General features: G+C 48.8%; 3 protein-coding genes across 3 annotated transcripts; 2 read left to right on the plus strand and 1 right to left on the minus strand.

Moving 5' to 3' along the window:
- Positions 1–2,274: 2,274 nt before the first annotated feature.
- CI109_106269 (uncharacterized protein) lies at positions 2,275–3,922 on the minus strand (the record flags this gene model as incomplete). Its single annotated transcript, XM_032005029.1, has 3 exons — positions 2,275–2,499; positions 2,579–3,504; positions 3,628–3,922. The coding sequence occupies 3 exons, from the start codon at positions 3,920–3,922 to the stop codon at positions 2,275–2,277; spliced, it is 1,446 nt and encodes a 481-aa protein (XP_031860828.1).
- A 2,751-nt stretch (positions 3,923–6,673) lies between these two features.
- Positions 6,674–10,018, plus strand: CI109_106270 (uncharacterized protein; the record flags this gene model as incomplete). The annotated part of the gene is made up of 11 exons (XM_065967807.1): positions 6,674–6,800; positions 6,870–7,012; positions 7,156–7,386; positions 7,469–7,522; positions 7,580–7,675; positions 7,732–7,818; positions 7,868–7,913; positions 7,976–8,544; positions 8,604–9,219; positions 9,284–9,512; positions 9,598–10,018. The coding sequence occupies 11 exons, from the start codon at positions 6,674–6,676 to the stop codon at positions 10,016–10,018; spliced, it is 2,619 nt and encodes an 872-aa protein (XP_065823879.1).
- Positions 10,019–10,570: 552 nt separating this feature from the next.
- On the plus strand, positions 10,571–12,816 carry CI109_106271 (uncharacterized protein; the record flags this gene model as incomplete). The annotated part of the gene is made up of 5 exons (XM_065967808.1): positions 10,571–11,040; positions 11,086–11,541; positions 11,630–11,691; positions 11,760–12,243; positions 12,309–12,816. The coding sequence occupies 5 exons, from the start codon at positions 10,571–10,573 to the stop codon at positions 12,814–12,816; spliced, it is 1,980 nt and encodes a 659-aa protein (XP_065823880.1).
- Between the last annotated feature and the right edge of the window lie 4,403 nt (positions 12,817–17,219).

The raw sequence follows: 17,219 nt of genomic DNA on the forward strand, positions 1-17,219 counted from the left end.
CATCAACATACAGTCTGCGCAGATACCTTCCGCCGACATCGTTATTCTATCATCAAGCTACGTTGCTCAAGATTTAGACTATATGAAAACGCTCATATGCGCTGTTACAAATGACTTAGCGTTCCCTCAGAGTCGGGTTAGGAAGAAGAGGTTGGAATATAACAATGACCACATTGTGCACATGCTGTTAGATTAACGACGATTATATCTGACCTGTTATTGGGCGAAGTTACATTTGTAACAGTATGAGAGAGCGGTGCTTGGGAACGTCGCTTCAACCTACGGTAAGAATGATTCATTCGCAGGTCTCTCACACCGGGTACGCCAACGACCAGCACAGTCATTAGCAATAGTTATCTCACAAAGCAATTGCATCTACCCTCTCAGGCTCTTTAGCTAGCTGAGTCGCGTGAACAAGCTGCGCTTCGCACCTCTTATGTTTTGATCCGATTCAAATCAAGATACCTTGTGACGAGTCATTCGATCTTGCAGACCTCTTATTGAACCATTCTACGGCACCATCTTCCAACGTGACAACGCATATGTTCAGGTATCATCGTGCATCCATTCGCCCCTTACACGAGCATTGTCGATGTACAGTACGAGATATCATCCATCCGTATTAGTCTATATCCGGTGGGACACTACAAATTTGGTACGCGGACTGACCGTTCGCCCTCAGTCAATATTGTCTCGTCCACGCGGCTCTGCCAGCTGATACGGATATGGTATTATGTGAATATATGCTGCAGTGCATCACGAGTGGTCGTACGTAACATCGCAGCACTCATGTAGCAGTATCACCTCGCTATTATCGGCACTGAGTGGGTCAGTGCTAAGACAAGCGACAAGGTAGATCACTGGGACTCGGCAGACTCCATCTTGAGTGGATGGTATCGACAAAACATCTCAGAAGACACCCGTCTCCATAACAATATCTGCCTCTTCACTACAAGCAAGAATTACTGATCTGTTCGACCCGTTGTCCCAATGTACATCCAATATAAGAGCAGATGCAGACGATCGCCATGACAAAACATGCCAAACCTATTCACGGTGGTATCACCAGACGTATCAGTATGAGCAACCCACCGGACCGTCCCACGAGTAACTTATTGAGATCCGAAACCATACGAGTATCTCACATAGCCGAGTGTGGGAACCTTTTACACACGTAAGATGCCGTCAGTCAATGGCTTCCCACACCTTTTCGATGTAACGTAATCTTTCTGTATCCCGTCCATCTCGGCACAGTACGAACATGAGAAGAAGAAGTACGTGCAGATCTTACGGTTACGGTGTAACGTAAGATGGGCAGAACGAAAAATACAAAATACAAATAGAAACATACAAAAATACAAATAACCACGTTTGAAAGTGAGAGTGACTAACCCGATCTGTTCCGATAAACTCAGTTACCGTTCACTTGAGTACATGGTTATGTCACCTCATTACGAGAACGATTGGACGATGGGCGATCTTGGTCCGTAACCGTAATGCTCTCTCCTGTCCATAACGTAACTCTGTTATGCGTTTCTACAAATAACTTGGTTGTCACTCTCAAATACAAATAAGTTATATGTACAGATGCATCATGACTGATTGACCGGTTACAGTCCCCTTCTCCCCTTCTCTCCCACACTCGTGTGACATCACACTGCGGCTTGTCTTGTCCTGTCTCGTCTCGTCCCGCTTGCATCGCTTGATCTCGCATCGCTTACCGACAACATTGCTTGCTTGTCTGTACGGAATTAGAAACCTGTTAAATCCGTTTCGACTTGATCCGACCTCGACCGTGCCAAGCAAGTAAGCAAGTAAGCAAGTCAGCGTACGTCAGCGTCAAGGCCGGTGTCCAGATGCCCGAGGTAGACCGACGGCCTGATAAAGTTGGAAGGAGGCACTGGAAGATGCTCGTGGTCGTACGACTGACGCTACGAAGAACGATGTGGCAGAACAGTAACTAGTCAACCCATGTAGAAACGCTGTCAAGTTAACCTTCGTTATACTGTGCTATTTAGGCGATTGATATCGCCCCGCGATGATCATCGGAACGCGTCACGGGTCTACATCTAATCTCTCCCCTAGCACTCGGAGCACACATAATATATAAACACAGTAAAAGGAATATGAGAAAGCTTTGGCTGAGATAGAGAAAACGAACCAATGCGATTAGAACTCGGTCGGTCGTCTGATGATGATCGCTACATTTTATAATAAGAGAACTATAACTGAAATAGTAAGGATGAGAATGATACTTCTACGTCGTGCGGCTGATCACGCCCTCGCCCTCGTCTCTGGAACCGGTTCCAACTTCATTGGCAGATCATCATTACCCCTAGAAGGGGGTGGTGATAATCTTGTTTTGGGTGAAATCTCCCTCTCCCTATCTCCAAATTCTGATCTAAGTTTTTGATCGCCTCCGCCTCCTCCGTCGACTTTGTAGAATCGCATAGGGGGTAGTTTTGTTCCAGTTTCGGATACCTCGGCGAATCGTTTTGGCTAAACACAGCGCAAAAACATAGGCAGTCAGCGACATGGATATGGACATCTGGTGCTGTACAGGAGCCGAGCAACTCACAGATATCTCCCCTTCCTTGTCCTCACGAAGTCCTGACCAACCTTCTCGCTCGTTGACTTCATCGACCAAATCCTGTCGAGCCGATGTGAGCATATCAGTGCTCGCACTCCGAGGCAAGGGTTCAGACTGTCTAGGATGCGGTGATAGGAGATCCGAAATTCGGATTGATCGTGGCGAGACGTTGTGTCCAGGTGTCGAAGCTCCAGAACCAGAAGTCGTGGTTGTCAGTGCCGGTTGGGGTTGTGAGTGCGGTGCTGAAAGAGGTCTGACCGCTGGTGAAGTGTGCGATGAATGACTGAAAGGCTGGATCGGTGGGAGAGTGTGGATGTTGGACTCGGACATTCGTCCAGCCATAGGATGGGCGGTCGGACGATGTGTCGGATAGTTCGGGGGAGGTCCGTAATCTGACTCTCGCTTGCGTTTCTTCTCGAGGTCGGGAGCATGCAAGTACTCGTGCATCTGTGATCCCCAAGCGATCTCAGGCGTAGGATAAGGGTTCTCGAACGGTCGAGAGGAGAACGATGAAGGTCGTGGTAGTGTCGGTCGGGAATTGTTATATATCATCCTACTGTCGCCTGATGAAGGACCGGGTATGGAGGAAGCAGCTCTCGCCAGTGTTGACAGAGAATCACCACCGGCAGCATGTTGATGTTGGTGTTGTGGTGGATGTTGATGGGACATGCTACTCTGTCTTGATTGACTCTGACGTTGTAGTTTGGATTCTCTGTCGGTCCATATTCGTCGTAATGCTTCCACATCGCTGGCGAGACCATTGCGGAACAAAGCGGACTCGAGATCATGGATCCATCCTTGCAGGTTGGCTTCATGTTGTTGTATCGTCGCATAAGCATTCTGCAGCGCTGCATGATCTGCTCTCGCTGTCGATAGGTTCCGTTCCAAGTCGGCAATGTGGTTGGCACGTCGGACTGTCGGTGTCATGGAAGATGTAGATCGCATACCATCAGTAAGTCACCTCTCACGTTATTTTACGTAGATATGGTTTGTACCCAGGAACGGGAGAGCTCATTTGGGGGAGGAATGACACTCACGACGAAGGTTGCGTTGCTTGACTCTGTTCTTCTCTCGACGGATCTCTAGCTTGTCCTTCTCGACCTTGTCCTCCTCGCCGTCGGATTGATCCGAGTCGCTATACTCCATATTGTTGTCGCGGCTGGAACCGGTTGACGCGTGTCTGCCGGTCGCCGAGGTAGATGTCGATTGGTTGAAATGGAAGGGTGGAGGTTGGTTCTGAGACGAGGACAATGTGCTTGGCGTCGCCGGTGTCGGGAATGGGAGGTATGGGTTGGGTATTGAGGATGAATGGGAATGAGAGTGAGATTGCATGATATTGATCGTTGCGTGTTGATGGAAAAAGCGAGAAAAGCTTTTCGGAGTATTACTGTTGGGGTGCTCCGGCCGCCTGCTTGCGTCGACTGTTGTTGTTACCTGATTGTGGTGGAGCACAAAAGGTCGTCGAGAGTTGTATATGCGATGTTATGAATGTATGTGCAGTAACAAACGTCTTCAAGTCGAACACGATGTAGTATGAATGAAACGATAAGACAATGATGGGATTGAACAAGGGGGATAAAAGATTGCTTTGTCACTGGGTGACATCCATGATATACGAATCCCGAAGGACGGAAGAACAAGTAAAGTTGTTATATTGTGGGTGATGCACTACTACCAAAGAAGAGAAAGAGTCACAAGTAGTTTCAATGGCAGAGGGGTGACTCGCCTGTCTCCGGCACTGGAAACGAAAAAGAAAAAAAAGGGCCCGAGAACAAGGTATGAAACGAGGATGACGGTGAGGAATGGTCCAAGAAAAGGAAAGGTAAGGACGGACGGACGGTCCTTCCTTCTGATGATGCCGCTGTGTTGTTCCGAAGTCCGGGTCTACTCGCCCAATGTCTTACAGTATAAACGTTCGGGGCCTGCCGATCTAGCGGCGCCGTAAGGATGTGCAGGGATAGTATATTTACCGTAATGGTATGATGCGAGCGGTTGGTTGCTTGGGGTGGGTTGGGTTGTAGAGAAGAAACAGTAATGGAAGGTTTCGATGCAAAGCCGACCGGAAAAGAATGTCAAGAAGGAGCGCGAGATATGATCCGAAGAAAAAAGAGAAGTGGACCGGTCTTACGGGCGAGGTGGAGACGGAGAGAGAGAGTGACGAGAAACGATGACAATTGATTTGTATTAGAAGAGACGGTGGTGTGTCACGGATGGGTATGTACTGTATGTATGTATGTCTGACCTAATAAACACGGCAGTAATGTCTCGCTCGGATAGACGGACAGAGAGGGAAGGGACGATTCCAAAGTAAGTTTAGTAAGAAGGGTAGAGTTACCAGAGACCTGAAGCTGTGCAATTGTTCTTTGTTGTTGTTCTTCGGAATATGTAGTATGTGGGGAGTGGTAAAGGATGCAGCGAGGGTGGAGCCACCGCCTGGTCAAATGTATGACGAAGGAGGAGGCATGAGAGGGGAGGAAGGACAGGATCAACATACATCTCGGGTGGTCCCTCTGATCGTATCCTATCGAATGCATGGCATGACAGCTTTTGTACTCCTCTCCCTCTTGTGCTGGCCGAAAGCGGTTCGTTTGATTTTCTACAAATAATGGAATAGTCGACTTGTGGTAGTGTGATGTGTGTGTGGGTGTGTGTGTAGCACAAGTGAGGTAAAAGAGAGATGGAGAATTAAAATGATTTGTAGAAATGGACCCATCTCTACAAATACTTTGACGAATTCTACAAATAACGACATGATGATTTGTACTTTTCGCTCGAGGATGACCACGTGGTTCAGTTGAAAAATACAAATACCTCTCGACGCTTTGTAGAGAGTAACCTATTAACCTAATAACCTAATTAAACATCCGGGTCTCACTGCTGTCATCATTATCATCAGCTCGGAGGAAAAATTAAAAGAACGCCATGCCGTAAACAGGGTGTCACTCTTCCTTGGTAGGTGTCTAAGGTCTCATCTCATCTCCGTTCGGGAATACTATTCCCATAATTAAACGCGACAGCCAACAACAGAAAGGTTCTCACCACCTCGGATGTCCGAACGACCAACAATGCACCAATGCACAATGCACATGTAACATCCACTCCCTCGTTTATCCGTTGTTTCAGTCGGACGGAAAAAGGGAAACATCGTATGGTGACATGCCGCACCGCATTGCTTTGCACTATCGGTCTCTTTCCAAGTGACAATTGTTGCGATTGCTGATCGAGAAACGAGCAACGGGGTTTTTCCTTGGGTACGCGGTACGCTTAGTTCCCAAATCGCTTGCTTCTAAATCACGCTAAAACTTTTATCTGATTGCAATCTTAGCAACGCCACATTTCATCTATACCAACCCAAAAGACGCTAAACCGACTTTAAAATAGTGCATTGGGGTAGTACAGTTGCAGTCAAGTACTCGTCGTATCTGTGTGATCCAAGCGACTCACCAAAGAGAAGAATGAACAAGTCACCGACGGCACAAGGCAATTTTTCTGAGACAGTTTAGCCTACTACGTACGTATGGGTGAGTGACGAATCGAACGGAAAAGAGGCTTGCGGCTTGACGAAACGAAACGAAACGAAACGAAACGATGCGGTACGATACCGATGTGGCGTCGAACACTTCATCTGAGACAAGAGAGTGTGTGTGTACCATTCCTTCCCACTACGCAGTCACCCTTGTGTATATTCTGGGAACTCACTTCGTCTCTCTCGGACCCAAATTTCTTCATGCACGCGGAAAGAGTTACGTTATCCGTATTAATTGTTACCAAAATACCGAAGTACGGGAACCTAATCGGCAACTAACGGCATGGTCTCGGCCCCCTTCCAGTGAAGTGCGGCTTTTACTTATTCAAACCACCCATTTACGGTGTCACGTGGCACAGACGCCTTGTTATGTGGTGACGTGTCAAGTAAGCTTGTGCAGTGGAATGACGCTTCGCGTTGCGGTCGTTTCATCGACTTGGTTTCAAGGTGACTGACCTCTAAGATGACAGATCAGTAAACTTGCATCTCTCACTAATACCTCACTGGTTCGATTACCAGGACGAACAAGTCACAACTCTTGTAGCACGAGGCAGACGATGCGTGTCCCTCGTCTGGTATCGACGAGACGGCTTCTCCTCGTATTGCTGTTCACCTTCGCCATCGCATCCCCTTCCTTTGTTTTGGCAGAAGAATCAGCGTCAGAGGATGGACCAATCCAAGATGGTACGTAGCCAACCGCTCAATATCACGGACGAGGTCTCCTGATTGACTGATCCTCTTTGTGTGCTGCAGTGTGCGCATCACTACGAGAAGCTCAGATCATCCTCGCTACATTACAACCTTCACAACATGCACATCTAGACAAAAAGGTTGGAGGAACAATAGCACCGTTTGGGAGTAGAGGATGGGCCGAAGGTCTTGGATGGAGTCAAGAGGTGAGCTTCGAGCCCGACGAGACTTTTGCTTGTGTCCATCTGCTCTTCCGACTATTGCTGGTCCTCCCTCGACACTTGTGGTGGTTTTCCGTGGCGCCTCACCTAGACGTGTATTCGGAGTCCAAGCTGAAACTCCCTCGCAGGGCCCACTCGCGACGACTTTTCGACTCCTCCCTCGACTCCTCAACTCGATCTTATCCCCGTCCACATACCTCTCCCGCATCCCTATCCTCTCTTCAGCAACTTCTCCCAGGAAAGGGACAAAGATCGGCAAGATACGGCGAGAGCGAGTAGAGAAGATGTTAGGACTGTTGGACGAGGCCGAGAGAGGGGGATGCGAGGAAGTCTGGAGAACAAGAGGAAAGTTGTACATGGTAAGTGCACTCCTGCTCGTTCGCGTCGCCTAACCCGTCCGTACCTGAAGCACTCAACGCTTACACTACGGCACGCCGATAGTTTCCACCAAAAGGTGTGAAGCAGGATCTTCCTACTTCTTATGCCGCTTATGCAGTAAGTCGATTCTGTGCAATTTGTAGCACCTGACTTGACATGCTGATTGCCTTAAAGCGATATCTTGAGAGTAGCGCAGATCCAGAAGCCCAGTTTTTAGTTGGGTTCTTCCACGCGACCGGATTAGGCGGTGTAGAGCAAGATCAAGGCAAGGTGAGTACAGAACTGGAACAGCATGGCTGGGCTCAACCCTGACGCCCCGTCACTAGGCTTTGCTGTATTACACGTTCGCAGCGGTTCAAGGCTATAGACCGGCTACTATGGCCCTGGGGTATAGACATTGGGCGGGAATAGGTGTGAAAGAGGTGAGTTACATATCATACGGACATGGCTGACCAGCTGTAGGACTGTTTACTCGCCCTTGACCACTATCAGGCTGCTGCCGACAAGTGTGAGTTCCAGCACAGATACTATGTCAGAGAGTTTAGGCTAACGTCCTTACGTACGTCTTAGCTTACCAAATCTTCCAGCATGGACCTCCTGGTGGACGAACCCTTCCATTGACGCACACTCGACTCTCCGACCGGGTCGGCGGTATCTACGGCCCTCACGCATCTTGGGCATCAACGGGTACCAACGCATTGCGACCTGCCATACGGGCTTCCTCTGCCTCCGCACGAGGCGAAACGGAATCAGAGATCCTCGAATACTACCAATACCATTCCGATCGGGACTCTCACCTCTACACAGTCGGATTGGGTCGTCGGTTCTATCACGGTTCAGTATACTTCTCGATGTTGGCCGGGGTGAGCGCAGGTGCAGATGGAGTCGGCGAGATCCCACAGAGCTTCACCAAGGCCAAAGAATATTTCATGAAAGTTGCGAGAACAATGTGGCCTGTCGATTTCGAAAGTGATGGATCGGTGGCGCTCAAGAGGAAGATGAGCAAGGAGATGGAGGAATCCATTTCGGAACCGGCGAGAGTTGCTGCAAGTTTCTTGGGAAGGATGGCAATGAGAGGTGAGGGACAGAAACCGGATTACCGAAGGGCAAGATTGTGGTATGAACGAGCAGTGGAACTTGTAAGTTCGATGCGCATTTGATTGATGATGGAAGGATAACGGCTGACCATGGTCCATAGGGCGATCGAGAAGCGCTTAATGGACTAGGAATAATCCACCGCGACGGATTAGCTGTTACCCCTGATCGACTCAAAGCGTCACATTATTTCCAGGCCGCTGCCGCCCAAGATTTGGCCGAAGCACAAGTCAATCTAGCTAAATTACACCTTGAACGAGGCGAGATCGCTCAAGCTGTTCAATTCCTCGATGTTGCGCTACGACATGGGGCGACATTCGAAGCGTTCCATCTGCTCGCAGCAATTCACGCCTCGAACGCGAGAACAGGACTTGGACCTGGAATGTGCGGAGTGGCTGTTGCTTACGAAAAGCTAGTCGCCGAGCGTGGTAGTTGGAATGAAGATTGGGTAGGAGAAGCGGACAAAGCTTGGTTGAGAGGTGAGGAGGATAAGGCGTTAGTGGGATGGTGGATAGGAGCGGAGATGGGCTACGAGACAGGTCAAAACAACGTGGCGTTTTACTTGGAGAAAGGGGAAGGTCAGGACGGACCGGCAAAGACCCTAGGAGCGACCAAAAGGGATTGGGACGAAGGGCTGGGAGATAAAGTCCTGGCGCTGTGGGTGAGAAGTGCAGCGCAGGATAATGTCGATGCGATGGTGAAAGTGGGAGATCACTGTTGTGAGTGACTTGGGAGTGTGGGGACAGAATGTGGATGCAGTAGCTGATAACTTGGTGTGCACAGACGAGTCTACTGATCCAGCATACGACAAAGCAGTTGCCTACTACCAGACTGCTGCAGACACTCAGAGTTCCGCCATGGCGTACTGGAATCTCGGATTCATGTATGAGAACGGGAAGGGTGTCGTACAGGATTGGCATCTGGCCAAGAGGTTTTATGATCTCGCCAAGGAGACGAGTGTGGAGGCGTATTTGCCAGTGATGTTGAGTCTAGTCAAGCTATATGTGAGAAGGTGAGTTCGGAAAAAAAAGCTTTTACCCAGCCACCGAAAATCAGATTAAAGTAGACGCTGATGCTGTTGTCCTGCGAATTCCCAGTTGGTGGATTGACATCAAGACTGGTGGCGCGACACCCGGTCTATCATTGTTCGAGGTCGAACCCACCGATCTCCCTCCGATGACTACATGGGATCGAATCAAAGCGCTTTTCACCGATCCCTTCCCACAAGATAATCGTCCAGGCGGAGAAGGACTTCTCGAGCCATTTGACGAGGACGGGAATCTAGAGAATGACGATTCGGCCGTGTATGATGACAACTCTGGTCACGGGTGGATACAAGGTGAAGGATATGGCGATGAAGATGAGGAGTTCCTCGAGGATATGGTGATTCTAGGTTTGTTGGCTGGTACGGTTGGGTTAGTATGGGTGAGGGCGAGATGGGCAGCGGCAGAACGAGAGCGAGAAGAGAGGAGAAGAAGGGAAGGGATACTTCCTGGTGGGGTGGAAGTGCCACAATGAGCGGAAAGTAGGAATGTACAATCGGATGGACGCACGACCGCACGACTGCGTTTTTGCATGAGGAAGGTTTCGTTTCCGATATCAACAAGTAGACACGATATGTTGTACGAGTACTTTGTTCCCACTATACCTCAGTTGATCATTATGCATACATGCGTTCCTCTTGTATACAGTAAGTTTGTGTGGATGTGTTTACTCGATCGGCACTTGATCAAAGACCGTGGGGTTCGACGATGTTGACGATGCGGGGTAAAATGTGATATTATCCAACAGTAAAGACAGAGGTGGATGCGCCATTCTCCCATCCCGTATGACATAGCCAGGGATTAGTCCGAACCCTCCGAACAAATAACCACAACAACAACAACAAAATCATTCGCGTCGTCGTCGTTGTCGACTTACTTCATCGTCGTCTTGTTTCATCATACATTCACTTACCACTCGCATTGACCCTCATCTCCACTAACACACATACCCATGATATAGTCCGTGCACATCCCTTGCCCTGTATTATCCTTGTAACGATATAATCTCATCGCATCACATCACATCATGACCTCGTCATCAGCTATAAACCATTCTGCATTCATCATACCTCATACCCCAACTCGTAATACCACCACCAACAATAACAATAACAATAACAACAAAGAACGAGCCGCATTAATACTATCGACGACATCCACACCATCACATCAACAACAGCATCAAAGAACACGATCGACCGCTCCTCTTCCTGCAAACTATCATCGTCTCGCTCCACCTTCTTCTTCTTCTACTACAACGTCGAATGGTCGTCAATCGGGTATAAGACCGTTGGGGATGTCATCGAAATCGAATTTACCTTCAACTTCTCCTGCTGCGGCACCATCGCCAAGCATGACAAAGTCCGAATACTATCCTTCAACACCACTATCCTCCTCTACGAGACACAATAACAGTAACAATAATGACCGAATTGGCTCATTGGGGGAAGATCACCATCCCAAGCAAATCGACAGTGCCTCGTCGTCGTCCTCTTCGTCCGATGGTATGAAAGGTGATCATTCTCCAGCACCTTTACCAAGTAAATTAAAACGACTCTCCCTCGTCGCTAGTCACTCAATCTCATTGGACCATCCCACTTCATACGGTCTAGCCACTACACCTAGCACACCCCACCTTCCACCTCCAACACCTACTACACCTATGACTCCCAATACACCCGCAAGCGCTAGCGCTAATCCCCGACGGAGGAGTATGCGAATGTCAATGGGGGTAAGTCGTGAAAGTATAAGTTATTCTCCCAACCCCAACCCTTATTCGACAAGTACGAACTCGACCCCGCGGTTGGGGACGATGGGTTATCGAACAGATGGCGCAACTAGTGAGACCAGGAGGAGCGATGAGTGGGGGAAGAAGGAGAGGGAAAAGGATGGGTTCGGATGGGATGGGAGCGAAGATGGAGAGGAGAGCGAAGATGGTGATGTAGTAGGAGCTGGAGGGGTTGAGGGGAAGAGACGAACGAGAACGTTGACCGAGAAGTGAGTGTCGCTTGACCACATTTCGACCCAACGAGCAAGGGATATATGAAATCTGGAGGAGAGTTACTGATATTTTTTATGGCTGCAGACACTCTGACTTGTTGACCATGATCGCACAGAGAGAACGAAGGGTCAGCGAACTTCGACAAGGTGAGTCATTCGGTCGTTCTTCCAACCCTTGTATCTTCAGGCTAACCTTGCTTGCACTGTTCTCGCAGAGCTACAACAACAGGAAACTTCGCTTGCACAGCTCAAATCCCGCTGGACGTCCATCGTCTCACGTGCCAATCGATCTCCCACTTCCGGCACGCACTCCTTCACACACCCACCTCGTCATGGAAGTATCAGTCAATCGCTCTCCACATCCACTTCCTCCTCCACCTCATCTTCCCTCGCTACTATCGACGAACCACCACAACAACCCAGTTTCGCAGCGTCGGCAAACCTCGGTCTAGGGGTCGGCGCGAACGTCCTGAATGGGTTGATACATCAGACAGAGGGATATCTCGGTCCAGAGGTGGTTGAAGGAGGAAAGAGGTTTTTGGGAACGCTTTGGAGGACTGTAGGTGCTGCCGCTGGGGGAACGGTGCCGCATCAAGAAGGACAAGAAGGCGAGGAAGGACAGAGGGACGTGAGAGAAGAACGCGTAACGGAAGAAGGATCGAAAGACGAGTGGGGCCAATTTGCACCAAAGCTGGATCTGTAAGTGCTATATGTCTTTCTCCACTTCCAAAGCCAACACAGCAACTGACATCATACCCACACAGGTCCGGCTTGCAAAGAATGATCGTACCCTGGAACTCTCCATCTCAAGCACATGCGACGACACAACGAGATCGACGACAAAGGCGAGAGCGCGATGATCGAAGCGCCACAGTCACGCCTACAAGCGGTCAATTCATGACCACCCAATCGAGCTCGACAATCGCACTTCGAAGATCACCTCTCATGTCCCCTCGTACCAATTCTTCGTTGGGAATCAATACCTCTCACGCCAAGTTCTCTCCACCACTTTCAACACCACTCACTTCGTTCTCCGCGGCTGGATTGGACCCGACTACAGGACTTGGCTTAGGCTTGGGACTGGGATTCGATCTTGGTACTTCTTCCACCATCACCAACACCGGAGGTCCGGATCTACTATCTTCCTCCGAGGAAGAAGAAGATAAACATTCGTTGGGGAAAGCGATTTCGCCATTCCGAAAGACATCGATCGATCCTCATTCTAATCACCCAAATCTGGGAGGAAAACAAGGAGATGGGTGGGAATTCTGACTAGCAGTGGAAGGTCTCTCTCTGTGGGTGAGCGCGGTGAGCGTCTATGTCAGTGTGGCAATTGCGTTGCAACACTAGATAAAGATGTCGTCGTTCTTGCCTTCTAGGGTGGATAGGGATAGGGATGGGAGGTCCGAGAGGAGGAAGGGTATAGGGGGGAGAGGACTTCCACTGTTTATATGCCAATGAGGCGGCGATGGAGTAACGATGGCTTACGATGAGACGGGATGAAATGACGATATGCATGTCATAAATAACAACCGAGGCAAGGCAACTCGGGGAGTCTTATCACGAATAGACCCATTGAGGGAGACTTACTTCGAGTATACTGACTTGTCTTGATGTCCGCCTAATATCACTTTACTTACGCCGAGTATATTGGGATTATGTTCCCACTGATAACGAGCGCCACGTTACAGATACTCTGGTGTAGGGGTGGGTGATAAAGGACTGGCGGTTGAGTCGGGCCGGAACAAACTGTTATCCCTTCACGAACGTGTATGCCGGATCAAGGCTCAGATATCGCAACGAGAAGGCATAAGTATCCCCGACACGTATCAGTCGAAGAAAGGATGGTTACGCCTTACACATCGGGAAGGAGCTGACGGACTTTGTACTGCTCATGATTCGGAGTGGTTATAATTACGGCTCGCTCGACGATCCAGTGTCCAGTACACGCCCGTTTCCAGAACTCCACACTCACAGAGACCAGATATCGCCAATTATTTCTGCTGCTGATCCCTCCGACCCTAATTGGAACCGTCTCCGATCTCACATTTTTATACAACCTACGCATCATGATTGACCGAAAATCCCATGAAGCAGCTGTTCAACGTCAGAACGAGTTTTTCAAAGAACACGGTTCGCTCAACAACCTCACCCCTTCACAAGCATTGTCATACCTGCACACATGCCAAACACACACCCAACAAGAGGAAGAGTGTCTGACCGGTTCTAAGATGCAATACTTGCGATCTCTGGCTACTGGCCATTCACAATCTGCTGGTGGCCGCAAGGACTTTGTCGACCAGTTCAAAGGATACGTTGGGTCAGAAAAGTACAGCAGGCTCACTAGCTCTCTCATCCAGAGTGGGCATCCTCATTGCGGGGCAGCTGGTGTCACTAGCGTGGACCCCAGGACCAGTGCTCACTCACCTTTGCTCAAGGTGGCAACGTGTCAAGGGTTCAGGCAATACAAGCTGCAGGACTGCATGGATATCGAAACTGAAGCAGACCTCGACACTGATACCAACACCGAAATCAGCGGAGGGCAAGAGAGATCAAAGATTGGAATCGGAGAAACACTTTGCACATTCCCCATCCATCGGTTTGAAAATGGGGAGATCGACGGTGTTGTCGTGAGGAGAAAAGTAGGGGACAATCTACCTGAGATCTTGCACTACTGCTCTGTTGCACATGCAATTGACGATGAGGAATCCGCGAGGATCGGTGCGCAAAACAACATCACAATTGAGGTCAGTCCAAGACTGACACGGGACGACACCAACACTTGTTTTCAAGACCCTCTGTCTATGACTGATCAACTTGGTAAGGTCCTTGGACACAGCTCTCATGCTCATGACCGTCTCATTGCTACCCACAATGATGACGACATGACTGAGATGGATGTTGACAGTGGATCCTCGTCACCTTTGTCATCGGCGCCCAGTGATGACAGTACAGACGTCCCATTGGAGTGGACTGCCGAAGAGAGGAAGGCAAAGAGATCTGCTGAAAACAAGAAGGACATGAACAGCTCTGACAATCATCGAGGATGTCCTTCCCAGCATTCCACTGGTGAAGAATCATCTTCAGAATGGCAGCCGTCCACCTCGAGCAGCGGGAGGGGTACCATCCGTGTCTCTGTCAATTCTCCATCTGAGAATGATGATTCCTCTCCGTCTCCCTCTGTGGGTGGCACCATCACACCACCACTTGTATCTCCAGACTTACAGGCTGATTTCTCTCAACTCCGACCACAAACCCCATCATTACGTATGAGCCAATCCCCAACCCCAATTCCTACGTCTGTCTTTGAAAGACGTCTTGCGACTCCCAAGCCTGGTTATTTAGGACAAGATGGGGAGATGGACCGCTTGTCTTGGACAAGCAGATCAACCAGGTCTTGTTCAGGTCAGTGAGGGGACCTGTCCGGCAAGCGCAGGTCATGGTGGGTCAGCTTGATAGCAGGCGCGTGTACTGTATTGATTGATAACTTGAACCAGATGGTTCTGTGGAACAATTGCCATCCAACCTCTTAGCTGTGGTATTGTTATGCTATCATCAAGATACATGTACATATTGCTACATATTTCTATGCATCACTTTCTTCCCCCTCGTTCTTTACTCCATGCATGGATATAGATTGAGATTATATCTAAGTAGAATAGATCAGTTTACAGTAAGTGCCACACTGTCTGTTACATAAAGGATGCAAATCAAAGCAAGCGGGTAGGCTGCAACTCAACGACAATGATTGAGCAGTACCTCACTTGGATATGGTACTATTTGGCAGCCTGACCTGTCTTGATATGCAAACAATCAGGCAGCGACATCAGGGGAAATTTGTAAAGTGCTGTACAAAGGATAATATGATCAGACATGTTAGGGAATAATATAGTGACACAATGACATTAGAGATGAAGAAGGTCTGATTCTTACAACCACAATGGCCATTGACGTGCAACAAGTGTATAGTATAAAGGAGAACAATGAAAGGAAGAGATGTGAGAAGGAAATTGAAAAACATCTCAAACTTGTTCGATACCTAATAAGAAGATCTAGTAAACAAAGGAAAGCAAAAAAAAGTCATAATGTGGCTTTTGTAGGCAATCTGAGCTTTCAGTCAAGGTGTAAATGAGGCAGGATTTGAGACTGGTCTTGATCAGCATAAATCTCTTTTGCTTTCAACAGTGCATTTTCTACAGCTCATTCAACTATCACCTACCAATCACAAACAACACCTCTCACTCCCAGCTACATCACTACTTTGATCTGTATTGCAGAAAATGGCCTAGTGAGTGGCTCTTGAATATATCTGTATGTCATTGTATGCTCACCACAGCTACCCAAGCAGTCAGATGAGCAACCAGTCGGGTTTGCTCAGCTTACCCCCAGCTTCAAGTGAAGCAAGTGAGCCCCGGAAATTCCAGAAAGAATATGTCCGGCTTGCCAACAGGTCACATGCACACTTAGGAAGGCATGTAAGAAACACTGAGCTTCTCACTGCCAGCTTGCTGAGATGCGTGGCAGACACCAAGCACGATTGCAGGATCAAGGCATTCACAAATTATTTGCAAACTCTTGAAAGGACTCGCAATGCTGATTTCCATGGCATGTACACAAATTACCTTGCCTCAAAGGAGTACGCTGGACCACAAAGTGGAAGGTCATGCTTACTGCTCAGATGCTGAGACTGCTGGAGAGACCACCTGCTTGAGATCATATGCAAATTTGAAGAGAGAGGAAAGATGTGAAGATATTTGCAAATGGGAAGTCACAAGATCTTCACCTCCCTCTGATGAAAGTCGCCTTTTTCCACAAAGGACTGACACAAAGCCATGTCCGCTGGATGTGCACCGGTTTGAGAATGGCAGCACTGATGGTGTTGTGGTGAAGCGGTCCAAGGGAGCAGGAGCATCACATGTTGTTCGCTACTGCAGCACGGGACATCTTCTTGATGATCTCATTCATGCGGAAGACATAGCACCTGAGATGACATATCAAGTACTGGACAAAGATCCAGAGGCAGCCTGGTTCCCAGCTTACTATCAAATTGTCCACTCATCAAATACACCAGCAGGTTCCCAAACACTCATGATCAATCCAGTCAAGTGCAGCTCCTGTGAAGACACCATTTCAACCTTCCCCTCTGACACAGCTGAGTCCAAGCTGAAGGCAGGCCACTTGGAATCTATCCAACAACTTCTGGCCCAGACTTACAAGGATGGCACTGCTGTACACACAGATACATGTTTGCGCTTGGCAAATGGTCCCACCACATGCTCTGAAGAGTATCAAGCGACTCTTGGTAGCGGACAATGGAAAAGAAAGTCAAGACAGTGCGATTATCGGCCAGATGAGGGCGATCGCTGCCCAAATGAATTTTCTGTCTTTACAGAGGACTTGGAACAACCAGTGTGGCCATTCCGAGAAGGCAATCATTTGTTCTGCGGTTTCCACTGTCAAGCTGAATATGAGTTAGCCAACTCAACAAGCAAGACTGCATGAGTGACCTGGCCTGTGGTTACGGCACAGCGGTGAAGATCGAGAAGTTGACCTGCCTAGATACCATATGTCTGTTCCTCTGTTCTCTTCCTATGTAGTCGTCCTTAAAAAGCCATCTTTGTCTATTCCCTGCCTCTTTACTTCTTTCCCCCTCTCTCATCCTTTCTGCTTTCTTC

Source organism: Kwoniella shandongensis, chromosome 11 (genome assembly GCF_008629635.2).
Source record: "Kwoniella shandongensis chromosome 11, complete sequence".
NCBI classification, from domain to species: domain Eukaryota; kingdom Fungi; phylum Basidiomycota; class Tremellomycetes; order Tremellales; family Cryptococcaceae; genus Kwoniella; species Kwoniella shandongensis.